The 27,900-nt window shown below is 46.1% G+C and overlaps 1 protein-coding gene across 3 annotated transcripts; it reads right to left on the bottom strand.

The window, feature by feature from the left end:
- Positions 1-2,251: 2,251 nt before the first annotated feature.
- CTPS1 (CTP synthase 1) lies at positions 2,252-23,085 on the bottom strand. 3 transcript variants are annotated; one of them, XR_006165431.1, is made up of 19 exons: positions 22,954-23,085; positions 22,477-22,650; positions 21,873-22,043; positions 20,994-21,094; positions 19,730-19,846; positions 18,227-18,310; positions 17,900-17,980; positions 16,045-16,196; positions 14,221-14,353; positions 12,657-12,745; positions 11,658-11,752; positions 11,066-11,128; positions 10,172-10,215; positions 9,135-9,231; positions 8,808-8,863; positions 8,627-8,723; positions 8,198-8,342; positions 5,264-5,531; positions 2,252-3,959 (listed from the first exon to the last, which is right to left on the bottom strand). XR_006165431.1 is itself a non-coding variant. In XM_042793712.1 (19 exons), the coding sequence occupies exons 2-18, from the start codon at positions 22,640-22,642 to the stop codon at positions 5,447-5,449; spliced, it is 1,776 nt and encodes a 591-aa protein (XP_042649646.1). In that variant the 5' UTR covers positions 22,643-22,650; positions 22,954-23,085; the 3' UTR covers positions 2,252-3,959; positions 5,441-5,446. The 3 variants fall into 3 exon arrangements, 2 of the variants coding, with proteins under 2 accessions (XP_042649646.1, XP_042649647.1); XM_042793712.1 differs by having other exon boundaries at positions 5,441-5,531; XM_042793713.1 differs by having other exon boundaries at positions 2,252-3,792; positions 5,441-5,531.
- Between the last annotated feature and the right edge of the window lie 4,815 nt (positions 23,086-27,900).

Here is a 27,900-nt window from a genome sequence, read left to right as displayed (position 1 = left end):
CTGATGGGTGTGTGTGCTCTGACGGGAGCGCGGGGGCAGGCAGCGGGGTGTCGGTGAGGCCGAGCCCCGGCTGCTGCTGCCCTGCCCCTCCGGGGCTCTGCGTGGGAGGCCGGGCCACGCGTGGGCTGAGGGAAACAGACCAACAGTGCCAGTAGTGAGATGCATCGGCTTCTGCCCCACCGACAACCCCCAGGCTCCTGCTCTTTGCAGCTCCGCCTCTCAGAAGCCTCAACCGGGGCTTGGTTCTGTCCAAAGCAACTCTTTGCTGCTCACCGGGTTTTTTTTTTTTCCCCCAGCAGCATCCCTGGCAGGGAAGCACTGCAGGTCCCCGCGCTGGCAGGACCCCGTTGCCACATAAACACCAGCACCGTCCCAGTGCTGGCTGGGCCGGAGCCGCCAGGTCCCAGTGCCAGAGCACAGGACTGGCCGTGGTGCAGGCAGAGGCTGTCCCAATTCTTTGTTCCTGCCCAGAGCTTGTGGAGGGTGTTGGGGCAGGGAGCAGCCCCTGAGTCCCTGACCCCGTCGCTGCAAACACACCTCAAAGCCACACGTCTGCCCTGAGGCAGGTGCCAGCAGGCAGCCACCACTGGCAGCCAGGCAGCGGGCACAAGGTGGGGAGCACAGCGGAGCCCCCCCCCCACATTACTTGCCAACACAGACCTTTGCCATGACCACGGGCCCCACATCTGGGCAGCTGCAGGGTGGTCGGGAGCCCCTGGGAGCTGTCAGGGGCTGCTCCAGCTCCCCTCCCCTGTTGCCAGGGCTGGGCAACAGAGAGTGGCCAGAGACCCCCAGGGGGGGCCCAGCCAGGCCCCACACCACGCATAGGGCACCTGCAGCACGTGCCGGGGTGCTCTGGGTGTGCCCCCCCCAGCAGGGCTGGGCCTGCAGTGGCACCACAGCGGGGTGGGGATGATGCCACGGTGGGTCTCACCTTCATGTGCAGCAAGCCCAGGGAGTGTGTCCTGGCTGGAGCTGCAGCTGGAGCACGCTGTGCCACTGCGGGGGCTGGCGGCGAGGGGAGAAGGGTGGTGGGTGGAGAGGATGAGGGAGAGGCAGCCAGGCCCCAGGGGGGCAGGGAGGTGGGTGCTGCTGGGGAGCAGGAGGTCTTGGCTGGTCCTGGAGGTCAGGGAGGTGGGCAAAGCACCCCAGGCCTCCTGCAGCCATGGGGCTCACCGGGCACCCCAGGACTCAGGTGCCTCTGGCCCAAAGTCACCCCCTGGGCCACTTGGCAGCAGTGTGATGCTCCCGGCCTGGGCTGGTGGGGACCTGGGGCTCCACCCCGCTGGCACCCCCAGCCACCAGCCCTCTCGGGACAGCAGTGGGAGCGAGCGTGTGGCCCCCCCCAGTCCCACAGCAGCTGAGCCCAGCTTGGGGCTGGATCCACCCATCTAGGCTGGATGGGGCTGAGCAGTTGAGGTACGGTGGTGCCGTGTGTCCCCCAGCGACCCCGCTCCCCAGCACCACTGACAAGCCTAGTCTATTCGTAAAATTTCTCTGCGCCTCTTCCTTTAAATGCTCATTCCTGTTGCAGCCCCAGCTAAGAAGCAGCAGCTAAAGGCAGGCATCAAAGCAGAGCCCCCCCCCCCCGCCCCAGGCACACGGGACTCCCCCTCCCCAGAGCGGGAGCCCAGCTGGGAGGTTTCACCACCGTGCCCACCAGCTGGGCTGTGAAGGCAGGAGGGGAGAGCTGGGCTGGCCCCAGGGCTGCGGGGTTGGTCCTGGGGGGAGCTGAGCCCTCCCACCCCAAGGCAGTCAGCTCTCTTTGCTGACCGTATAATTAACAGTATAATTAACAGCCTTTGCAGGGAGCCTCGGCCCCCCAGGGGGGCCCTGGGACACTGGTCCCCAGGGCAGCGTGGGGCAGGGGGAACCAACGATTTCGCCCAGAGCAGAGGCAAAGCTCTCAGTGCTCCTGGGGGAGCAGCGAGGCACAGCAGCCCCCGGCGGGCAGCAGGCGAGCAGCTGGGGAGGGAGAGGGAGCGGCCCATCCAAGAGGCACCGCGCAGCATCAGTACGTTAAAAACGGTGATTTTTCTGCCCTGCGGAGGCTGTGGGCTCAGGCCCAGTTTCCCAGGTTTCTCTAGTGCTAGGGGAAAGCCCCGTAATTTCAGCCAGACTTTGGAAATACGTGTCTAAAAACCACTACAAATACAGCTAACAAACTTTTCCCAGCTTACACTGGATTCATTTAAAATAGTATTATACTCCAGTCCTTTCCCTCCCTGTGAGCTATGAAGTCAGAGCAAGCTCTTGGCTACTTATTTTATTACAAATAAGCATTTAATGACTGAGTCAGTTGCACAGTTTTGGCAGAAACAAAAACATTTCAGAAGAAAACAAATAAAGTTGTACTACAGATAAGGAGTGATCTCACACTGCTAGAGGATCAGCCATTTCACGGCCAGTGTCTGTTCAGTACAAAGAGCATCTCCGCTTGGCTGATCATTTTTGCAGAACTGTTACAATTGGCACGTATGAAGAATGCTCAAAGCTTTCCCGGGTCAAAGCAGCTTCACAGAGTATATTTAAAATAATTGAGGAATAAAGCAAGACGGTTGTGGAAAAGATCACTGAAGATGAGACAGGACAGTGTTTAATTAAAGGTTGGCATCAGTTAGTACTCAGCCAGGCTCAAGACGTACAGCTTTCTCCAAACTTCAATGAACTAAAGAGGTCTGAACACACACCACTTCAGACAACTGAGACACTTTCTTCCTTTCTTCTAAATTACTAAAGATCAAAAACTGTGCTGATTACACTGCAGCAAAAGGCAGGGGAAAAGGAAAAAAAGAAAAGCACAAGTGCATTTCCCACCCCAGAACTGCAAAGCTGAGCTCGTCACCGTAGGACAGCGCCTGTCTGGGAACTCAGCCGAGTAACACCGCGGCGGGAAGCAGCCCGGCCGCACGCAGCTCCGCCCTGTGAGAGGCAGCGAAGGCTCCGCTTCCCATCGAGGAAAAAGCACAGCAGGACCTGCTCAGTCCCAGGCGGTGACAGCGGGAGCTGGCAAGGCAGCAGCTGAAGTAGTTCACTTCCTTTTCTGTACCTCCCCCTTGATGCAAGGAGTTGAAATTTCCCAGCCCAAGAAGCAGCACCAGCAAACACTGGCATAGAAAGGGCTAACAGTTACGCCTCAATTCAGGCAACAATGGGCTTTCCTGACAGTTTTGCTATTTTTTTTTTTTTTTTTCCCCCCCCAAGTCGATCCAAGTTAATTGCATCCCTGCAGAGTGACATATCACAGTTAGAGCTGATCATGTTCCAGATTAACTCTATTCCAGGAAGATTTTCCCAGTTAAAAGTTCATTGCCGGCAATGAGTGCACCAAGACTACCAGTGCCAAACTTTTTTAAATACTACTGAAAAAAACCAAAAAAAAACAAAAAACAAACAAAAACACAAGAAAGAACAAAGCATTCCCTGCCCCCCCTCCCCTCCCCCCCACAAAAAAAGACTGCATAAAGCTGAACAGCCTCATCCTCTGCAGCACAGCACAGCTCAAGAACTGAGCAAGCCTCCAAAATCTAGTGTCATCCACATAATTTCACCAGTAAGCGATGAAGACTGCTGAGGGAGCAGAAAGGCCGGAGGAAACAACTCAGCTGTCAGTGTCCAAGGTACGAACCCCTGCCGGCGTTACCACGTGTCAGGCCGGACGCGCGCGGCTGGACTCCCCCCTACACATCAAATCTCATACCCAAATCTGCTCTTTTTCTCCAAGACGGTGCTAACTGAAGCAAGTCAAGAGGTGCATGTGCTGTGATGAGCTCTCCTCCAGAAATACAGAATCTATGCAGAAAATAAACAAAGGACAGATTTGAGGAAATAAAGGGACAGGATTTCATAATGAAAATTATAAAACCATAACTTAAGAAAGCCCAAAGCTGACAGTGTTCAAGCTATTGCTGTAAGAATGCCTGGAGCAATCTAATGAAGACTCTTCAGCGAAGACAGATCTGGAGAAAGAGAAAGAAAAGGAGCAGGAATTACTGACAGTGAAGAGCAACAGGCTGGAATCACACCCAACACTGAAGTCTGAGTCTTACATACATCACCCCGGACACACGGACCTGACAACACTCCCCTTCCCAGGGTAAGAGATGTCTGTTAGTTTTATTGGGGCACTATGGCAACATTAAGACCAGTGTAGGACACCCCTAAGAAAGCAAGCTCCTAGAAGTCTATTTTTAAATAAAATGTAGGGAGTGAGCACTGTTAAGCTAAGAATTAACTTCATGCCCTTCTCAGCACTGCCCACGGCAGAGGAACCAAAAGAAAATCCTCATTATGGTGTAGTTATTGAGAGTTGAGCCGAGACATGTTCCAGCAGGCCAGTCAGCTGGACAGGGGACACACCACACACGCCAGTGTCACCTTCCCTACAATTTCTTCATTTGGGGTCGGCCTCCAAGCCACTGGGTATCAACGCAGCACCCAGACTCGTCACATTAGGGAGCACAGTGGCTACTGCCAGCGAGCCAAAAGTTCAGAATATCTTCAGAAGGCTAAGAATTTACAGAGGATTCTTCCGCTTTCAGTTTGCTGCTGTATCAGATCTGGAACAACCCAACACCCAGCAACCCTCGGCACCACAAATGCCCAGGCCTGTGACCAGGGATGGGGAAGTAAATCTGTGCTGGACTCGGGCTAACCCTCATCTTCGCTCTACAGTTAACTCTGGAAGCATCTGTCACATGAAGGAAAGGGGGAAGAGCGACCAGTTGGACATCCTCGGTCCCGTGCCATTTAGCAATAGACCCCTACTCTCACTCGACATGCGTGTGCACAAATGCTGCTTAACTTCTCCAAGAACACAAACACAAAACCAGCCAGAGCAGTGGGAAAAAGTGTTACATCCACGATGACCTACCTCACAAAGGGAGAAGGCATCTAAAAATTAAGTCTACCTTTTCTGCTGGTGAAGTCTCAATGCTAGGTTCTAGTGCCCCCCCTCCAAGACTGGATTATATGCATCCAATTTGTGCATCCACGTAACACCTGCAGCAGTTACTACAGTTTGACAGAGAAACTTGCTGTCTCAAGAGATCGAGGAGAATGGCTATTTCAAAAATGGTGAAAGTGAGAGATTGCTCCCAAAATACTAAGCTTTCTAAATCCAGTAACCCCTTGCTCAGCTTTGCCTCCATTTTCAGAAATGGGTGCTATATTTGTGCTTTGTTTCTTTATTTGAATTTAATCTCAAACTCCTGCATGTATTTTTATACTTTATTATGTGTCAATTTGCTAAGAAAATACCCACCCACATCTGTTACACGGACACGAGGTATTCTGCATCCCTCAGCACAGCTGGAACATGTGCATTTTTCATGGTGTGCCAGTTTTCTACCAACTGATGTGAAACATTCAGATGCCAGGAGGAAAGACTGGGCAAGGAATTTTTTCCGTAAGGAAAGAGGTTGAGGTCATGAAAAGTTACCAGGAATCAGTCATGATTTACTGATGGAAACTTCAGCTCCGTTATCTCCAAGTCAGGTGAGCTGCTGCCACTTCTATCGCTGTAGGTGTCCCTGCAGAATTCAAAAAGAATTTTTGTTTTACAGAGCACAAGTGCTTTACAGACTTAAGAGTTGCATCAGCAATTAGCAGGGCTTGGTAGTATGTACTGCTAGCTGAGGCTGAGAAGCAGAGCACACAGAATTCCTAGTGTAGCTGTCCCTTTGGAAACAGGGTTGAGTCATCACCAATTTCAAGGTTTGTGAACTAAAATGATTGTACATATAATAGTCATTTTATAAGGCAAAGTTATTCCAACTGAAATTCATTAAACATGAAATAGGAGACTGGTTAACCACCCATAAGCCATTCTATTTCAGCTTCCCAGTAACAGCTGATTGACTTTAATCCCTTAAACAGCTTTTTCAGATTGCAAAATAATTCAGATCGGAAGGGACCTCAGGCCAGTTACACTGCAGGGGCAGCTATCAGATCAGACACAGCTGCTCAGGGCTTTACTCAGTCACATTCTGAAATTCTCCAAGGACTGAGACTGCACAGCTTTTCTGGGCAACTTGCACCAACGCACGACTGATCTAAGGGTGAAAAAGATTTTCCTTATATCCAGTCGGAACCTCTCTTACTTCAATTTTTGTCCGTTGTGTCTCGTCTTCCCACCATGCACTTCTGCAAAGATCCTGTTTTCATCTTCTTGATAACATTTTTGTAGGTGCTGGCAGGCTGCTCAAGTCCCATAAAGTCTTCCCTTCTCCAGGCTGAACAAGCTCAGCTCCTTTGGCCTCTACTTACAGGGCAAGTACTCCAACCTCCTGACCTTCTTAGCAGCCATCCACCAAACTCTCTCCAATTCATCCACGTTTCACTTGTACTGGTGACCCCAAACTGCACTGATGCGGTCTAGCAAACGCCCAGTAAAGAGACATAAAATCACTTCTCTCCATCTACTGACTCTGCTCTTAACTCACGCAGCCCAGGCTGCTGTTCATCCTTCCTTGGGTGCCAGCACACACTGCTGGCTCATGTTCAGTTTGCTGTTCACCAGGACCTCGCCAGCAGAGCTGCTCCCCAGCTGCTCAGTCCCCAGCCTGGGTTACTGTAAGAGGTTCCCAGATGCAGGACTCTGCTTTTGTCCTTGTTAAGCCTCATCAGGTGCCTGTCAGCCCACTCCTCCAGACCAGGTCCCTCCAAACAGTGGTCCCATCCTCAAGTGTATAGTCTGTTCCCCCTGGTTTGCTGTCGCAGGCAAACCTCATCAGGGAGCAATGATGAGACTTACCTGACAATATGATGAGAGTTACAAGGGCACATGAATAAAGGAGAGTACAGGCTGGGCATTTTTAGACTGTACACTAACCACGAAACAATTTGTGACCACACCCACAGAATCACAGAATACCAGGTTGGAAGGGACCATAAGGATCATCTAGTCCAACCTTTCTTGGCAAAAGACCAGTGTAGACAAGGTGGCCCAGCACCCTGTCCAGCTGAATCTTCAAAGTGTCCAGGGAATCCACTGCTTCACTGAGGAGATTATTCCAATGGCTGATTGTTCTCATTGTGAAAAATTTTCCTCTTCTGTCCAATCAAAATCTCCCCAGCAGTAACTTATACCCATTACCCCTCGCCTTTTCCGTGTGACTCCTTGTAAAAAGGGAGTCTCCACCTTCTCTGTAGCCACCCTTTAAATACTGAAACATGATTTTTAAAACAACTCCAAGAGCAGATAATACTAACTTAGGATGCTGCAGTGCAGACGAAACTTCAGCTCCTCTGCTCTGAGAAGCCATTTCAAACTCAAATATGCAAAAGCAGGAAATTAAAATATCCCTCAACCCTTGGAAGCATTGAAATGAGACATCTTCGCACAGAAACTCTCTTCAGAGCAGATCAGTCAAACAACTGACAGCTGTTCTCCAGACATCGGACACAGGAATTCCTGTGGTGCAGCTGCCATTGCAGCTCAACCCAGAAAGACCGATACTTGCCTTTTTGCATTGCTTTAGTTTAATTCAGTCAGTGATATTTCTCTTTTGCATTTAGTTTGAGGTTTTTTGTTTAATGTATGTTAGCACTCCAGCTACACAAGCAAGTCCCCTGCATTCTCCTCTATAAGGAAAAAAATGGGTCACTACCAAACTGATGTTTATTTGTTGCATATTGCCATGACTGCCAAGCAGAACTGCAAGGCATTAGGGAGCAGCAGAAGAAACTAAATGCACTATTAAGTCTACCCAAAACATTAGTTGCTTTGCAATCTGAGACAAAAGAAAGCTTAAGTCAGCAGGGAAAAAAAAATAAAAATAAAAAAGGAAATGAAGCTGCAACCACCAGGGCGCAATTCTTTAAACCAGCAACAAGAACAAGTTTCTTAAGGACCAACCTGTACCTAGGACTTGGACAAGGAATGTGGGGAAAATCCCATGAGGACTCCAATCATCTAAAAGAGCAGCACCAGCTGCAGTTTCCCCAAACACCTCTGACTGACAACACAAGAGTGCAGTTACTCTCTCTGAAGCTGGGACTTCACTGCAGGACACGCACTACTGTGGCACTACAGTCAATCTTAAAATGCAATCAAAGAAAATGTGGAAAGAAGAGGTGCTGCAAGTACCCCCTAGTTGCTCTGCAGTAACTCTGGGCTAAGAGGATTCTCTGGTTTATCCAGTAGAAAGAAGCACTGGCCTGTGAAAGGTCTGACTGGTATCTTCCTCCAACCTACCTGGGTGAGAGCCTGCAGCCCTTTTGTAGATAATGCGTGAGTCTTCCTGCAGATGCCAAGAGGAGGCCAAAGTATGGGGGAGATGGCTTAATTGGTCTAGAGAGGAATTCAGGGTGGTACTGAACACCAACGAAGAAAGGATGCTCTGAGAAGAAGAAACAGAAAATATTAATGTCAAGTCTCTTAAGCCTGTGGCTGAACTGCAGTTGAAAGCACTGATCACACTGAAGCCCTGATGACAGGGAAGTGTCATTTCTATCCTGCCTTTTGTCCCTAAATGGACAGGCACATGGGATTCTTCTAGTATAATTTTATGGATGGAATCATTCTGAGAGAGCCTGGACCGGTCCCACACAAAAACCTGCTTGCTTACCCTCCATGCACTTTCCTTTGTAAATACCTACACCCACAAACTGCTCAAGTACTCACCTTCCAACTCAACCACTTCCATTCGCTCTCCCTCCTCATCCTGGCCTACAAACTTCAAACCTTGCTCTTCAAAACACTTTTTCAATTCTGGATTGACCTAGAAGACCAGAAGCGAGAAAACCCATGATCTCTTGTGTTTGGATGACACAGAAAAGCTCAATACCTACAGCAGCATTTTTACCTCAAATCTGTGTCTATGTCTCTCTTCCAAGAAATCATGATCTCCATACAGCTTCCCTACACCAAAAGGAAGACGTTTCTTAGAGCAAATGTCAAGCAGTTCACACCATGCCAAGTTTTAACAAGTTCATAGGAATGGCATCCATCAAAATCTGCCACTTCTAACAGAGACCAAACGCACTGATCTCCATTTCACTGCTCTAACGAAGTCTGCAAACACCTACCATTCACGAATGCTTTAACATTCCCAGGTCTCACTTCCCCATACCCACCATACATGCACCTCATTCCCAGGAAACACTTCCAAAAGAGGTAAGAAATGCCTTACTCATGACCGAATTCTTGGTTTGGAAGAGTGTCCTTCTCTTGCCAAGCCTCATGGTCCCACCCATTTGCCCGGGGTTATGTTCCGGCATGTCTATGACCTGCAAAAAGCATTCAGAGAGGAAAGGTGAGACTGAGGGAGGGACAACAGTGCCAGGCAGACTCTGAAACATTAATGATGGGAAAAACCCTGCATCCATACAGAAAACAGGCAAGCCTACCCAAGGAACATTTTCTTGATAAGGCAGACCAACAGAACTAGATTAATTAGCTGAGTTACTCCGGTAAAGGCTGTACAGAACATACGGAAGGTTTGCGGGTATTCACGAAGCTTTAGCATAGGAAATGGTCTCAGACAAAGCCCACACAGATCCCATGCACTAATAATGTGCTACTTACTGAACTAAATGTAAACAAACAAGCAAGCAGATTTACAGAAACAAAACCCCCAAATCAGAATCATTTATACTTCAATAATTAACTTTATAAGCTGTTTTTCTAAAAGCTTTTTCCTTTTGAGTTGCATTTTAAATTATAGCAGAAGCCAATCATTATGGTAGACCTTGGACAAGGCACATAGAGCCTGCTAAGAAAGACAGGTTCAGAAATCTGTCCACAAATGTTCTAATGAATTTATGCCTGTCTATATTAATTTCTGAGATCATAATTAAACAGTTAGGCAGCGGAATCTGGATATCACCAAATCTTTAACATTTACTCTGTGAAATCAGTTAGCTTTCAGACTGCCCTTTAAGAACCTTTTACCTCTTAGAAAACACCTTGTTTTATGAAAAAGTGTAATTAAAAATAAATAAAAAGATATCAGAGTTTCACCTATAATAAGCACTGTAACCTTCTATGAAGCAGCAACTGCCATACAGTTAACTAGGCAAAACCATTTTCTTTCCAGATTAGTAAATGATGGAAGACAGACTTAAAAGCCACAAAACATCATAATCCAAGCTCGTAACTGTACCAACATCTGCGTGCAGAGAAGTCTAGCACAGTAAGGACATTACAAGGAAGTCTCCATGAACTCACCACTGGATGAGCAGTTTTGGAATCAAATTCTGTCGAGTTAGCATCTGCAATGAAACTTTCATCAATTAGAAACACCAAGTCCCTCACACCAGGAGGTGCATTTACAGGACCTCCCCCAGGTACAGCTGCATCTCAGTCCTGCGCTTCTGGCAAGCGGCAACCTTAACTGTGCCAAGCCACTCACCAGCACGGAGCTGCTGGCTCAGCCCAAACTGCAGGAACAGGGCTCTGTCAGCACTGTTTGATATGAATTTTTGAGACTGCATGGAGGTTGCAATCTTAGGGCAGCCAGTCTAGTGCAATTGGTGATAAAAGCGAGGGTCATTCAGGAAAAGCACACAGTCAACAGCTTAGAATATCTGAAATAAAGCCAAGGAGGGGGAAGGGAGCAGAAGTACTCTGAGAAAGACATTTTCCCCTACCTTCACTACTAGTGAGAAACTAAATCTAGCACTCTGTAAAGAGAGTTTTGACAACAGGGACCTAGTCAATTCAAGCAGTGGAGACCAGAAAGCAATTCAACTCAGTGAAGTAGGTACAACTATCTGGTCAGCTGAACTGCTTTTTGGTCTTCATTCCTGCTGGCTGTAACGGGAATTTAGGATGTCCAGCACACATCGGCACAACGCCACTGAGGTGGTGTTTTCAGGAGCTGAATCTCACTCTAAGCCATAGAAAGTCTTCTGTCATTATAAGCATGCCTTACTCCCTTGATCTTGATTTGAATAGGATAAGGAAATTGTTCTTTTTCCTTTGAATCAGCAAAGGAGATGGGGAATTTTACAGGACTATAAAAAAATTAAATCTACCTACCAGTGAAAAATTTAAAATTACAGGTATTATTCAAGCAATCAAATAAATGACCAAAACCCAGGAAGCGTTTTGTGCAATTACCTTGCCAACCAAGAACACTGCGTGCAAACTCCACAACTGCTAACTGCATTCCCAAACAAACTCCTGCAGAAGGCAAGGCAGAACACAGATCAAGTCAGGACAAGGACCACCACACCCATGATGCAAAGCACACACACCTTCACAGGGCAGCCCTGAGTGAGAGGAAAACCTGGATGAGACAGACCTTTCACTTGGATTCTGGGGTCTGTTCACTCAGTACCAAGTAGTTGTGACAAGTTTTACTCTACCCCTCCCTTCCCTATCCACTCTGCTCACGTGACATCTCCAGTCTCTCAATGTCTATTAAATGCAGTCACATATTTCTTTGTGCCAAGATCACCACAGCCTCCTCTGAAACTTTCTCTGAGACTCCCAGCCCCTCATTACAGAGATTCCTTGTCATCCCACACCAGCCAACTCCGACCATTTCGGAGCTAACTACAGATGACAGCTGTATTACCCAGATGGCTTTCCTCGATACATTATCTTCAAAACTGTACATTTTAGATACTAATGGAAATCAGTAAAGCTCTTGCTGCAGACCAGTTAGGCTGTTACTCAACCTCCCCCTTATGAATGAAATGTTTCTCACCTAAGAAAGGTTTTTTCTGTTTTCTTGCCCAAGAAATAGCTTGAATTTTGCCTTCTGTCCCTCGAACACCAAATCCACCAGGAACCAGAACTCCACTGCATAAGGATGAAAAGATTCCATTCACTTGGGGCTCACCAACGTGGTGCCCCCCAGCCACACACCATCTTTCTCCCATAGAATCTTGGGCTTGCAAGACCTCACTCCTAAAAAGGGCTTTAAAGTGCCCTATGTGCAAGGCCTGTCTGCAGCTCAGTTTCCATATGACTTCACATGAGGTGTCACATAAAATGTCACAGAATTTTCAGGGAAACATTTTATAAATGCAAATTTTACCTTCCCAAGAAAACCCAAATACAGTGCAGGTTACAATACCAGAATGGTTTAGATTTCATGACTGATGTGCTCTGCACCGAACATGTTTACAAACACATCAGCCAGGCAGGCCCATGCTGAGCTGGCTGCTGGCTGCAGTGTCAGGTTGTCCTAACCACAGGCACAAGGACACCAAATTCTGCAGGAGGTCCTTCATTCTCCTGGTCCCACCCACAGCCTGATTCTGAGAGCTAAAGCCCTACTTGTTCTTGTTTTCTGGGCTAACTCTTGGCACTGCTCTGCATCCTAATGCTTTTTCCCCTTCTCACATGTTCTTCCTAAAGAACTTTATACCACATTTACACCTTCTGTACTCTCTCTTTGGCTTTAATAGCCTTTGCCAGTACCTATCCTTTCCTCTTATTTCCTCTCACCCTGTTTCCCCACTAAGCCTGTGCACAAACATCTCCCCAGCTGCTGCCTTTTTTACAAACTCCCTGACTTAACAATTCTTCATTTTGCATCTTATCCTAAATTTCATTGAGAGGTATTTGGGGCAATGTCAGGGTATGCTGGTATTGTGCTTAAGAAAACAGTCTCCAGTGAGGCTCACAATTCCAAAACTGTCAATAGCACCAAGGTTATCAGACATGCTCCAAATAAACGGCCAGAGTGTAAGAGTCTTACTCAGCACCACACAGCTTCTGCCATGCCTCATGGTATCGGACAGGTTCTTCCTGCAGAGTATCTGGCTCCAAGTCAGCAGAGTCAATATACTGGGAAGAAATCCAAAAAAGGATGATGAGATACTGCCACAAGAGTGTACAGGGTCTCCATAATTCTCATTAAATTAAGATACCATAATTCCTGCTGGATAGCTCTGGATTTGTTTCCTACTGGATACTTGCTTGTTTCTTCTGGGCTGATTTCTCCTGTCTGCTAGTCAACATAACTCCTTTCTTCCACCATCCTACTACCAAACAGAAGCCATGCTTTTTCTATCTTCACCTCTCTGTAGCTCTGCTGTGATGTACGTGAAGTCGAAGAGACCCAGACTCACTAAACATAAAGTCTTAATGGAGCACAGTGAGATGGGAACACATGGCTATGCAGACAAACACCCACACAGCAAGAACAAAGCTGAATCACAATCTCATCAAATATACATAATTTAATCTTCAAGAGGGACTGAAGAACAAATAGGATATGGTGGAACACAGGCTGTTGTAATTAAAGGATGTTATGACCAATGCTACATATGGGAAAAACCTGTAAATTTTCCAGTTTCTCAACTCCACTATTCCAGTACGTCTGAACTTCTGAATGTTCTAGCAGTCTGATAGTCCTTTTGAACAAAAGGACTTTTGTCTTTTTTTTTTTTTTCTGTTTTTAAAGGTTGGAATACTGCTAAACAGCTCTCACAGTTCTTTAACCCAACATAAGACCTCCATGCACGCGGCTCGCAGAACCCATCATTCCCCTTCTGAACCATACCAATACAGCGGTAACAGGAACTACTCAGAGATGCATGCACACAGTTTATTCTTCACTGGTCTTACTTGTTTTTCTTCTTTTCTCCTCTACTGATTTTGTAAGTTGAAAGGTAACCCAAACACTGAACAGTGCTGTTACAAAGGAAACACCTATCACCATGACTCACTGGCATCATGAAACCACTGGATATTTAAAACATATATTTAAATGAAAGTAAAATTTCTGACAACAGATACACAGACCTCCTCAGAGCATCTAGCTACAACCAAGACCCTTAAAAGCACCTGTGCAGCCAAACCAGCATTAAAACCTTGATAAAGCCCAAGGCAGAAGTGTCATAAAACCTGTGAGTACAAGGTTAACAGCAACAACCCTAAAAAAAGGATCACTTTCAACAACTGTCAGAGAAATTAAAGCATACAGTGACCTCCTCAAATATATCTACCACTCAATCACAGTTCAGCACACAACACTAAGCTCTGAAGAGTTCCCACCAATTATACTGATACCTTGTACATCTTACAGGATGAAAGGCTGGTTTACTTTGAAGCTGCTTTATGTCTGACAACAGATGTTTCGATACTGTAATCTAAGGACAACTTTACTGGCTGAATCACCTCTCCCTTGTTATCTATGGGTTTGTGAAAAAATTAAGATGGATAGCACTGTAGGTGGAAGTTTTGGGGAGGAGGGAATTTTTTGGGTGGGTTTTTTTTTTTTAATTCCCCCCCCCCTCCCCCCATGCAGCCACCCCTACCTTAATGTCAAGTTTGTGGTTGATAGCCAGTGCAGAATGCTCCAGTGCTTTAATAACAGATGCGTAGGAATCTGAAAACTTGGTGTATTTGCCAACAAGTGCAATGGAACATGTTTCAAGGAGACGGTCATACCTACACAAAATCAAAACACAAGGGTTATTTCATCATTAACAGGAAACAGGGGCAAGAATCACTTACATTCTCTTCAGCTTTTCAAGCAACAAGCAATTGGGCTCTTGAAAGTCCGTCCAGCCAGAGATAACAACTTTGGAAGAAATTACTTTTTATAACAATTATGACTTAAACAGCAAAGCAATATTAAAAAAAATAATAAAATAAAAGACAGAGAAAACGAGTTTCAGGAAGTCATGTATAAATTAACTCATCTCTCCTTAGGCTGAAAAGCCACTTTGAGTAGATCCAAACTGTCTTTTCAGGAAGCTGTATTAGATTCAAAGTCTGCAGAAGAGTATGGAGTCTCCTAATAGTCTCTCTCTATTAGGATAGATGATCAAAACACAACTCTGCATATGTTTATACTGTACAGCATCTTCCCATGCTGCTTCTGACTGAATTCACTTCAGCAGCTAGAAATACAGAAAGGACTTCTGTAGTCCTAAGTTTGTACTGCCCACACTTTCAATTCCCAGCACCTGGCAGCATGGGATTTACACAGCATTCTTGGCTATAGCTAAGAGACTGTTTAAAGTTTATTTCGGAATTGCTAAATACCTTTAACCAAGCTGGTTACTGAGTGTTCCCCATCAGAAGGAAACGTTACTGACAGTGTTGGCTTGTGTCAGGCATACAAATAGAAGGACACATCTAGATCTTGAAAATTAATTTCTTATAAGGACAAACATATTTAAGGCTGCAGAAATGGCTTGAATGCCAACTGAAAAAACTCAATTCAGTATTTCTCCATGAACACAGAGTCTATTACCCATAATAAAAAAACCCTGCGTTCTATGAGTCTCAGACAGAACAGTTACAAAACAGTTGTTTCACTTGCTTGAAAGTATACTCAAAGGGTACATTTTTTAATTAACACTCATGATGACTCCTACATATGCCTACAAAAGAATTTCAACACCTCATAATATTACTGTTTCTTCTTGTATAAAAAGGGAGGGCGGTGCTGTCCAACTTTTAATTACTTCAAACTGGTTTTGCCAGAATACGCTACCAACACAAGGAACTCTAACATTATTTAACAGGATTTTATGAAGAAAGTCTTAGAGAATTCAGGTTGTCCAGTCTCGAGAAGAAAAGGCTCTGGGAAGACCTTTTTGTGGCCTTTCAATACATAATAGTATTATAAGGCTTTATAAGAAAGATGGGGACAAACTTTTTAGTAGGACCTGTAGCGACAGGACAAGGGGCAATGGTTTTAAACTAAGAGAAGGTAGATTTAGACTAGATATAATGAAGAAATTTTTTATGATGAGGATGGTGAAACACAAGTTGCCCAGAGAGGCTGCAGATGCCCCACCCCTGGAAACATTCAAGGTCAGGCTGGACGGGGCTCTAGGCAACCTGATCTAGTTGAAGATGGCCCTGCTCAGTGCAGGGGGCTGGGATTAGATGACCTTTAAAGGTCCCTTCCAACCCAAACTATTCTATGATTCTCATGTTGGAAGATTTTTTTTTTTTCCCCAGAGTTAAACATCTAGGAAGAAAAAGCATTTTTATAGTTAAAAAAAAAAAAAATGAGCACATAAGAACACTTGAGGAACATTAAGTAACACGCATCACCTAATAACCAACGATCAAGAAACTAATCTGGACTCTTAGCTCAGACTACACTTAACAGTGCAGCTCACCTGTCAGCCATTTCCTTCCACTTCATGAGCATCCTCCTGGGCTGCCTCTCAATGGGAAGGTCAAGCCTGTGTCTGAAGTAGTCAACAACTCCCTGCTCCTCTAACAACAGAGGAACCCGGTAGATAGAAGAGACATCATGAACACAGATGACCTGTTCATACAATATGAACATCATTAGAACAGACCTAAGTGCCTGTGCAATTATTTTTAGACAGATATGCAGCGAGCTTCTGTCTCTAGCAGACAACCATATGACCACCTAAACTTCCAGGGAATAACATCTGTTGTAATAACATAACAACATATGAATAGCTTAATACCACTTTGCACATACTTGAAAAGGTCATCCTTCAACACTTTCCAGGTACCACTGCTCACTGGAGCTCCTAGGGAAGTGCTATAAGATAACCTTGCAGTAAGAAAGTCAGCTGCTACACAAGTTATGTGAGCGCATAGCAAAGTTCAAAGAACGCTCCAAAGAGACTTGTCCTGTGATGCGGCCTTCTTGGTAACCCTAACTGAAACTACAGTTAAACTGCCCACAAGCCCAGCTTCCCTATTTCCCACCACTGTCATTCTTAAACAGGGCTCCTGGTTTGATTAAAGCCCAGGGAAATCTGTGGTCTCAATATAGCAATAAATTTTACAGAGCATCCTTCAAAACTAGGATTAAACAACTATGAGCAAATAATTCTTAAGTCAATGAGGAATATCTGTGTCAACAGTTCTAGTTCACTGAAATGGGCTTCCTCAGAAAAGGAGACAGCTCTGGACAACTGTCACCTGTCCATCGAGAATGAGACCGTACTTCAAGGATCATAAATATACTGGCACAACTATTTTTAAATCTTTATTTCTCCTGACTCAAATGAAAGCAGAATTCAACACTGCACCAGTAAAACCCCCTCAGCTGCAGATTTTCCTCCTTTATAGTCAACAGCACTTCTCAATTCAAGTGCAGCTGAAGTCAGAGGAACAGTTACGTAAAATTGCATTAAACTTCCTGGAAAGTAACTGACCAGAGCCAACTCGCTTTCAATTCCTGACCAGCAAAACGTAGCTATTGTACTACTGACACATCAATATTATTGCCAGCTAATTCTGAATGTAATACTTGAAACTCCAAAACTTAGTTTGATCTCACTGTATAGGAAACTAGTAAAAATCACTGGACAGAGCCTGGAATTGTGAAGTGATACTCAGTCTTTCACAAAAAGACAACATTTTTCAAGCTCCAGCTGGAGCGGAAAGTGGTAATATTTAGCCTACAGACTGATCATTTTCCAAGGTCCACCTCAGACTATGCTATGCAGAGTAGTCTCAGTATAAAAAGAACAATGCCAACGTGGAATTTTTGCATATCACATAACATACAAATGAAGCAATGCTTCTCTCGAATACCATTTCAACTTTTCTGTGCAATCTCTCCTCACGAAATCCTGGGCAGAAGAATAGAATCCTGAAAAGAGCAGTGTACAAAATACATTCATGCATCCTTTAAACCTAATGCTGGGCAACTACTCTTTGGCTTCTAAATACAGAAAAATCTTATTCCTCTGTATCACAAAAGGAATGTGGAAGGACAACGAAGGTCAAGAACAGTTATTGAGAAAATACCTTGGATTCCATAGAATTCTCTAAGCCTATGCTAACTACCTTAATAAGAAAACCTGAGTGCTGGCATAAAAAGGACTATTTTTGCAATGGTTACATGTGTAAGGAATGTAGGTAAGACAAAGCAGCAAATGAATTATGCAGCTAACAGAAGACACAGCCAGAACACAAAAACTCCACTCAGCATTTGACAAACAGCTAGAATATTTATTGCAAGGAAGTGCAGACAGCAATCTTTACCTGTTCTGGTTCAACATGACAGAACATGGAAATCTTTTCTTTTACTGAGGTATCCAGTGGAGTGGAGCACCTACAAACAATCTAACAGAACAGCAACATCAAGGCTGTGAAGCAAAACAGAAGTACTCAGACATTCATGTAACAAACTTCTAGAAAAGCTGTCTTCTGGCAGTCTCCCCGACTCGGGGAAAAAAATGCAACTCAGTGACTTTTGCTTGTTTATTGCCAACATGCAAGAGCTCTCACCTGAGCATTATTTAGACTAAGATAACGTTGCAACATGCCAGTACTGCATTTTAAAATTCAAAGCCATGCAGCAAACCTTACCAGATCTGGTGAGAGACCAAGACCTCTGAGTTCACGAACACTGTTTTGGGTGGGTTTAGTCTTCTGCTCTCCTGTAGAGCTTGGCTGGTCAGAAAAGAGCAGAAGTTCATATATCAATTACAATGATATATCAGGCTAGTTGGGACTCCCCACCTTATTTATCTGGAAAAAGCTTTGACCCAGTTCTTGGACAATTTGTGTGAACTTTAAGTACCCCTGTACACTATCATTTGAAACTCTAAGACTGAAAGTAACCAGCAGAAACCAGAGTTCAAGTCTGCACTGTAAGCAGGTATGCTTTATAGTGAAGGACAGAGCACAGATTCTAAGGTTTTTATCCACCATTTCCTCCAAATATGTAATATTTTATATTCCTAATATTTATTCTGTAAATCATCTGCCCTGGACAGAAGGGGAAAGAAAGAGAGGAGAGACCAAAGATTGATCTGCACTCCAGTAACTATCAAGCTGCTCTGTCAAATCCTGTTCCAGGACATGGAATACTCATGCTCTCCAGTACTGTTAACACAACCAAGGAAGAATTTTTTCAGCAGCGACTCCTGCAGAAGAGACGTTTTTGTTTGGTTAAGACTGTAAATTGTCTCCAAAAACAGAGCAGATAATAGAGATGAGGTTATATCAGGCATTATATGGCATAAAACACCTTCATATGCTTTTTATATTAAGTTCACCTCATCTACATGGCACATAAGGATGTTTTGTCTTCCTCTGTGATTCCTAATTAACTGATTCTTATCACAGCACTGCTTCATAATATCTTTTCTTAGTTGCATCTCTGAAACCAACAGCAACTGCCACTCAGAATGTTATGGTTTACATAGCAGTCAAGATGTGAGAGTCTATGAAATTACTGATACAGATCAAAACACACATTAATATATTGTCTAGGGAAAAAAAAATACAGATTATGTTTCAAAACACAGTATTATGTTTGGAAATTACAAAAGTAACCCAACCTATTTCATGAACTACAGCTAAAGTAAATCTTGGGGAGGGAGGCAGGGGGGTAGCAAACAACAGAAATATTAAAGAACTCCAGTAAGAGTTTAGAATATGATCTTATTAAAGTCCAAATGGCTGTGAAATCTGGCTATATCACTGAATTTTATGTTAGCTTTGCAGAAATTAAAGGCTATGCAAATGAAGGGAAAGAAAGTATTCAGCTCTAGAAAGCAAGTTTACCTGCCAAAGCTAGGAGACGATTCCATAGAGAAAAAACAGCAGTTAAAGACGCAAAACTGCATTTGCTGCAACTCTTAACTATTTATTACAAATTTACACACTTTGGAAAGTTTCTGTTTGCTTCTTGCAAATCTTTTTAAATACATAATCATATATTCTCTGAATTTCTTCCAGAAGTTTCTATATACAGAAATAGAAATGTAAGTGTCCCTATAGATACAGCATTTCAGAAACACATATTCAGAAAGCAAGTTTTGGACTGTGGAATCCTCTGACCACCAAAACATTCTGGGTCTTTACCTGGGGAACTAGACTGACGTGAATGTTACAAAAATTCTCTCTTTTGGCTTTGAACTGGAACTGACGGAAAGCTTCAATGAAAGGCATGCTTTCAATATCGCCTACCGTCCCACCGAGCTAAAAAAGACAAAGACATTTAGAATTAAAGTTAGTACCAAAACATCACCTCCTGAATTTGTATGATAAAGCATACTAAAACATACATAAAAGGACACTAAAACATCTCCCCACCGTCTCCCTCCAATTCCCTAAGCATCAACACCAATATGAAAAGCATCAGGATTTGTCAGTTGTATGTGATACTTCCGCAGCCTCCAATCTACCCTAACTATTATTTTACTTTGTGATTTCCCCACAAATCAAACAAACATCTTCTAAAACTGGCAGCACCTCTGCAGGGATGTCAGCTTTGCCTCCATCCTCTATTCAGGGAAAAGATTCTGATGTTAAAATTGTAATTTATGAACATTAGGTGGCACCAAGAAGCAAAATTCCTGTTAAGTTTTAATAACTATATAGAGCGGTTCTGGACACATGCAGGAACAGAGACAAGGCATTCTCTGGAGCACTGACAGCCTCCTGTGCGTTGTCAAATAGTGCCTCCTAGGGACTTCAGGATCCAGGCTTGTGAATCCTGGACCAGAAATTGGCACTCAAGCTGCAGAGAGAGTCCCAAGTCACTGTGACAAGCTTCTTCCCGCCTGTATTAGCACACCCTATCAGCCAACTCAGCAGTCTCAGAGCCTTCACCCTACTCTCTGTCCTCTAGCAGCAGGACGTCCCATACAATGCACAGGAAACTGCATGGGGTTTGTCACTGATAACTTGTGCCATTCCCTTTTCTAGGTCTGTGCTTGAACTAGTCACCCCAGGGCTCCCTTTACTGCTGAGGAGGAAAGACAACTGTTTCCAGAGGGTGATTTACCTATCCTCCCTCTATCCACCAAGGAAGAAGCATGATTAACTCAGAATTTGGCATATGAAGTTACAAGAGCTAAAATTAATTCTATAGAATTCACATTACAATAGAAAGCAAAGCATCTCAAACACACAACTGTCCAAGAACTAAGTCTTTCTAGTTCAGACACAGAGCATGAAAAAGATTAGACTGAGTAAGTGAAGCTAATGAGGGATTTTTTACCAACTCAACAACATGCAAAGTTGAACATTACTATAAAAAAATCTTACTATGCAAAATATCCATATAGCTCAGTTTACTCCATTAAAAAAATATATAGTTCTGCTTCTTGCAAGAGCTACAAACCTCAATCACACAAACTTGGGGTTCAATGCCATCTTCATCTACAGGAATTCGTGCCTGCCTCATTACCCATTCTTGTATAGCATCGGTGATGTGGGGAACAACTGAAAAAGAAACCCAGTCGAGGGTTAAAGCCACAGCCCAGGCATGTTTCTCCCTCTAACTCATTACAGAACAAACTACTGAAAGTAACTAGCCAGTGATTCCCATATGTCTTGAGCACAGATTTGTGTCTTTAAAGAAATATGCATTTTTGAAGTGATTATTCTTGGCTGTGATTTTCAAGAGAAGTGCCTTGGCAGGAAATGTAATCCTGTCTCAATTTAAACACATGTAAGCAACATTCCTTTTAAACTGGAAGATTCAAGTACAAACAGTTCTTTGCTCTAAGCAGAGAGTTACTGTCTTTTAAACTGCCTGTTAAAGTCCTTATCGAAACCAGCTGTTGAGGATGGTTAAAAAGGGGACTGATCTAATCCTCAAAGATCCTTTGGGTTTCTAATGACAAAGTTATCAAAAGTAATAACCATTTTAACCGGGTAACAAATAATCCACAAGTGTATTAGTCTGAAGCCTGTTCACGCTTAGTATTGCAACAGTTGGATCCAAGTCCAGTATACAGTCCAAGCAATAGACCTTATGTTGCTGAGCACTGAAAATTTTGAGGTGCTTAGAGGTAACCTGATTCAGTATGGCACAAACTGGTGCATCTTCTACTTCTCCTTTTAAAAAAAAAAAAAAAAAAAAAAAAAAAAAAAAAAAAAAAAACATCACAAGGACAGCATATAACAAAGACCTCAAGTTAAGATGAAGTGCAAAAGCATCACCAGTACAGAAATACGACATGTATTTCTAAGCATCAGAAATGAAGCTTCACATCACCTTGGACAGTTTTGCCAAGATAGTCTCCCTTCCTCTCCTTGTTGATGACATACTGGTAGATCTTCCCAGTAGTCAGATTGTTGTCTTTGGTGAGTCGGATGTCGAGGAAGCGCTCGTAGTTACCAAGGTCCAGGTCCACTTCCCCTCCATCGTCCAGGACAAACACCTCCCCTGCGGCACGCAGAAAAAGGCACGAGCACATGTCAAAGGGAAACGGTCCACATCAGCGACTTGTTGGTTTTCCCTGAGATAGGCGAAGAATTCAGTGTATGGAAACACCTTCTTTGATTGCTACAGCAAGTTTAGGAGTGGCTAGCAAATGTAAAAGCTTTATACAACACACAGGAGTACTCCACTGAGGACTGAATCCCCCAACCAGGCGGCAGCGACAACAGACCAGAGAGCACACCGCTGTTTGCTGGCCCCACAACCACCCCCCCCTCAGCCCGGGGCCACCGAGAGGCCCGGCCAGCAGGTCCCACGCACAGGGCCGGCCACAGACTCTTCCCCCACGCAGCAGACGGCTCCGTGCAGGCGGCGGCAGCGCCGGGACCCGCCGGAACACCCCGGCTCGGGGCTCGTCCCCGCGGGGCCACTCACTCACCGTGCTCGTACGGGGAGAAGGTGCCGGCATCGATGTTGATGTAGGGGTCGATCTTGATGGAGGTGACATGCAGCCCGCAGGACTTGAGGATGGTGCCGATGCTGCTGGCGATGATCCCCTTGCCGATGCCCGAGATCACCCCGCCCGTGACCAGGATGTACTTCATCTGCCTCGCTGCCCGACAGCGGCCCCGCCTCAGCGAGGGCTCTGCCCCGGGCAGGCGGCGACACACCGGCGGCGCGGAGGAGCCCCGGGCCCTACCACTCCTGCCCGCCACCACTCCCCGCCGTGCCGCCCCCGCCATTCCCGCCTCTCACTGAGGGACCCCCCCCCTCACCCTTTCCCCCTCTACCCCCCCGCCAGAAATTCAGAAATTCCCGCCGTAGTCGCGACCCTCTGAGCCATCAGCCCCAACACCCCCCGCCCCCGCCCGCGCCTGCCCACATGGTCCCGTCCGCCCCCCCCCCCGCCCCTCACCTGTGCCCGCCGGGCGGCGCGCGGAGGGCGCGTGGCGGGCGGGGTGAGTGACGGAGCACGCGCCGCGCGGCTGCCAGCCGGCTCGGCAGGGAAGCGCGTGGGCCCGGCGCGCGGCGGCGCGCAGGCGCGACTCCGGCCTCGGCGCCTGCGCAGCACAGGAGGGGAGGCGGGGAGGCTGCCGCGCGCGCGCTTGGAAACGGCCGCCCGTCGCCCCGCCCACTTCTCGATCCGTAGCCCCGCCCACTCATTCGCCCACCGCTCCCCTCCGCCCATCGCCCCGCCCGTCGCCCCGCCCACTGCTCCGCCCATCGCCCCGCCCATCGCCCCGCCCCTCCCTGTCTCCCCACCCCGGGCAGTGGCCGCCCCGGCCGGGACCGTCCCGGTGCCCGCGGGCCCCCAGCTCGGCGGGGCTGCTGGCCGGTCTGCTGTCCGGGCGCCGGGCGCTGCCGTCCCGCCCCTCCCTGAGCCCCGGGGGGGCGCTCCGGCTCCGCTGGGTGCGAGGGGAGCGGCTCCGTGGGGGTGACCCGCAGCCCTGCGCACCCCGGCCCTGGCCTGGGAGACCTCGCGGGGGCAGGAGGGAGCCCGGGGCGCTTCGGTCCCGTCGCGGGGATGTGGCCTCCCCTCCGAGCGGGTGCTGACAGCCGCCCTCGGTGTGCTGGGCAAGCAGGACTGAAAGGAACTCGAAACATCAGGATTTCTTTACAAACGCTTCTGTGCTCTTTTCCAGGCAGCTGGTGAGTGGGAGCAGGCAGCCGGTTCCGGAATACGCACAAACAGATGGAGGGGAAGGTCGAGGGGAGCCCTGGCCCGTTTAGGTCCAGAAGCCGTTTTGCCGTGATCTTTGGCAGACCCGTGATCTGCCTTCAGCATGCTGGGTGGCATCTCCTAGGAAGGGATTTCCCTTCAGTGTTAGGCAGACATCCCATTTCACTGTCAGGGTACTGGTCTTGAGGTGCCACACACGTTTTCCTCATTCCCTTTTCTCACTTTCAGCTGGCCATAAATTACCCAAAATGTTCACACAGATTTTTAGCTGTGGAGCAATAAGTTCTATGTCTGCCTTAATCACCCCGCTTCTCTATGACAAATGTGATTGCTTACATGGAAGTACAGTCTTGAGAAATAAATCACTCAATGTCTTCGTTTTGTGATATTACTTAATGCTGCCTCAAGCTGTTTATCTCCTGTTTTCTCCTACTTTCCTTTCTCTGTCATGCATCTTTCTTGCAGTTAGGTCCCAGTAGTTTGAAAAGTTTCACTTCTCATTTTGGGGACTCTGTTCTCTTCCTCACTGCTGCAGCCTTTCTGGCTGTTCTGTCACGATTTGTGCTCTTTAATGTTTTTTGAAAAGTATTATCCTGTCTATACAGGTGAGGTGACATTTGCAGCAAGAGGAGTTGTCTGACTATACAAAGGACATATTCCAATGTTTTAAGAAATTAAAAATACCACTTCCTGACCCAAAAACATGGAGGGTTTTGCCTCTGAAAAGCTTATTGACATTTTGGTGGGTACTGTGCGCATTGGAGAAACGACGTGTGTATTCACAGTGGATGAGTTAGAGGTGATTGCAGCTAATGTGCCCAAGTTACTTCTTCCCCCAAATCACAATGCCTAATTACACACCAGGTGTTCCCTGCCTGGGGAAGGTTATAGCATGAGTATCCCTGGGGGCTGTGGGATCCCCAGACCTCGCCCCTCCAGTTGAGATTTTTGCCCAGGGGGTTCTTGTCCAGCGCGGGGAGTGTGAGCACCCTCTCTGCTGTGATGGGAGCAGCTGCAGTATTTGGTGTGGGTGAGGCATGCACTCATTTCACAAGCGTACATTGTCCTGCCTGGGGACCAAGGCGAGCCCAGGTTGAGGTTGGACTTGATGACCTTAAGGGTCTTTTCCAACCTAAACGATTCTACGATTCTCTTCTAGGTCATCCGGTGTTTGTGGTGAGCACAGAGCAGCCCCAACAGCCTGTCAGGTGGGTTGGCACACAGTGCCATGTCCCCAGGGGGCTGTGCTGGGAATTGGGGGGCTTGGGGGGGGGGGGGGGGGATGCTGTTCCAAGCTCTTGTCGCTGGCAGTTACGTGTCTGTTGTCTGTGCTGTGCAAATCTGTGTGTTGGTGGATTCTGTCATTGTTGGTCTTCTCTTCCAGCGCTCACCTGGCCTGCCAGCGTATTTCTCCATGGAGATATTCTCCTGTGGGTTGCTCAGCTCTATGGGCAAAGCTGCCTCTTCCTTTCCCTGGAGGCTGGAGGTTTCCCCTGGCTGCTGGTGTGCAGTGACCATGCACGGGAGTAGGTCACACTCTCTGGTGCTTTCTTTAAGAAAGCACTTGCTTTCAGAATTTCCTGGCAGTGCTGTTTTGTTTCTCCATGAATGGCTCCTCTTGCTTTTTTCTGTTATGCAGTTAGTTCTTAAGAGAGAAGACCATCAGTTTCCAACACCTTTTTTAAGGACGGAGTGCTGATGGGTCTGACGAAGGGGTGACAGTGAGGGTACCCAAATGCAGAGGGGAGGTGTGTGGGAGGGTGTCTGTACACCGTCTGTGTGCACTGTCTGGGAGCATCTGGTGGCACATCCCAGTAAGGCACAGGGAGCTTGAGCTGTGCCAGGGCCCGGTCTAGATATCCCAGCTTTTCCCATTCCATGAATGGCTCATAAGACATCTGCTTGAGGTAACTGCTTTGTAACTGAAGGCAAGTCCTTACTTTCAGAGGTATATGTAACCTAAATGTGAGCATCTCCTTTTAGACACAGAAATCATTCCCTCAGTGCCTAATTAAGGCCTCAGGGGTCAGATACCCAGTGGTGCTTAAGAGATAACTACACTCAGTGGGAGCTGTTGTGAGCATTAAATGGTGTGGAATAACAGTGACCCAGAAAAGTCAAATCACAATCTCAAGTTATGCAAAATTACGACGACTTTTTGGAGGAGAGGTGAGGGAAGAGTAGTGGTGTTGTTTCACCCTTAGTTTTGCCCTTAGTAAGTTTGGCCCTTACAATGCCTTGTTCTCAGCTTTCAGGAAAATACAGATTGTAAATATTTTCCTTTCAGAAATGTGAAATGAGATTAAATGGATCCACTCTGTTTATTTAACAGGATTTGATTCACAGTGGAACAAATTAGCTGGAAAGTATTGCCCAGAGGACTGGCATAGTTCTGGTAATGCTAATGTGTTACTGGGATTATGCAAGGAAAGAATGTACTGGAATCCTCAAATACTCACTTGAACTTCCTTATTGTTTAGGTGCCTATTAATGCAGGGAAATGCTTATTATATATATATATAATATTAATGATGATGAGAATAATAATTCTTGTATAATATTATATTTATAGATTAATATATTGTTTATTATATTGTATTAAAATCCTGGTTATAGGTATTGGGATTTGTGTTTTCTCTGAAAAGTACATTAAACTTTTTTTTTTTCCACATGAGGGCTTTTCTTAACAAGTTCACTTTGTTCATCATTACTTTTGCATTTTTTTGCTTTAATTGCCTTAAAAATTCACAGAAAAGTTGATTTGTGTGAATTATAATATCTGCAAGATGCAAGCCCTGATTTACAAGCAAAAGGAGGCCTGTTGAACCTGCTCCTGTGGGCCCTCATAAATCCACCCAAAGACTATATAGAAGAATTATCAGATGAAGGACAGAAATGTACACAAACATTTTTAAGCAGGTAATGGAAATTTATTTGCCACGTTAGTGCAAAATGTCACACATTGATGATGTGTGCACTCCCTTGGTGCATGGACAGTGAAGTCAACTCAGTGTGGTGTGAGACAGGGTGTCCTACAAACAGATTCCTTGGCAGATGTGTTGGAGGGATTGATGTGAGGTGGTGTTGTCCATAAGGTCACTACTTTATGTGTATCTCATGATGTTCTCCCTGCCATTTCAAAGGGTTGTCTCCACGGTGCTGGTGGTGATGGGAGTGTTCTGCTTTTTCTCTGTGGCCATACCTTTGTAGCCTCTATTTCTGCACTCATTAATAATGATCACCATTTAAGGCCCATGCAGAACCAATTATCTTAAGCCTTCCCATGTGAGCCAGTTGTCCACTAACCTGAACCACACTGTTACCCTGTATTCTGAGATCTCGCTGCCAAAACAGAGCATTTCAACTGTGGCTTTGCCATATTTCTTGGCTCTAGTTCCCCCTGAGAAGCAGGAAGCCCCGTCTGCCTAGGCAGTACCATGCAGCAGCTCCTGGGTGGTGTGTGATGATCACGGCTGCATTTGTAAGTATTGAAACAAGCTTGAATTTCAAAAGAGGAAGCAAGCACAGATGGAATTACATGTGCCTGACATGGTATTTGGTGCCTACAGCATAGGTGTTTTCCCCTGAGCTAGTTATACTCCTCTTACAGGCAGTGGAGAGGGGTGCACCTCTCAGAGACACTGCCCTGGGAAGGATGGCTGACACCCGAGAAGCGTCTGCTTCTCTAGATAGGGTGAACAGAGTTATTGCAGTCAGTACTTTTGCAGCATCTCCTTAGAGTGGTCACTCCTAAAGATGAAAATATGCAACAAGATTTTGAGAATGAGATACCAGTTCAGGCCAGTAATTCTTCTTCTCTATGACTGGTGAAACAAGCAGCTAAAGACGGCCCTGCACTGGTGTGTTTCTGACAGTGATGGGATATCCGGGAGCCTGGTTGAGACTGTATGGAGAAGAGTCTGGCAGCTATGTGTGCTCACTGCCACCCCACCACTGGGCAGCGCTGCAGAGAAAACATTTTATTTTTATTGTTTACCACTGCCTGGCAAGATCGTGAGCAGATCCTCCTGGAAACAATGCTAGAGCACATGGAAAATAAGGAGTTGATTGGTGACAGCCAACATGGCTTCACTAAGGGCAAATCATGTCTGACAAATGTGGTGGCCTTCTACAGTGGGGTTACAGCGTTGGTGGACAAGGGGAAAGCAACTGTCGTCATCT

This window comes from Tyto alba, unplaced genomic scaffold (genome assembly GCF_018691265.1).
Source record: "Tyto alba isolate M040663 unplaced genomic scaffold, T.alba_DEE_v4.0 Super-Scaffold_20, whole genome shotgun sequence".
Classification (NCBI taxonomy): Eukaryota; Metazoa; Chordata; class Aves; order Strigiformes; family Tytonidae; genus Tyto; species Tyto alba.
This window is presented reverse-complemented; position numbering and strand designations above follow the sequence as displayed.

Bases quoted from the DNA above. Each gene is read 5' to 3' on its own strand.
- CTPS1 (XM_042793712.1), bottom strand. From the start codon at position 22,642: ATGAAGTACATCCTGGTCACGGGCGGGGTGATCTCGGGCATCGGCAAG. The intron at 16,197-17,899 runs GTAAAGATTGCT...TTGTATGAACAG, and splicing joins GTCATGTTGAACCAGAACAG to GTCATCTGTGTTCATGATGT. The intron at 14,354-16,044 runs GTGAGCTGCACT...GATTTTGTGTAG, and splicing joins TGGAAGGAAATGGCTGACAG to GTATGACCGTCTCCTTGAAA.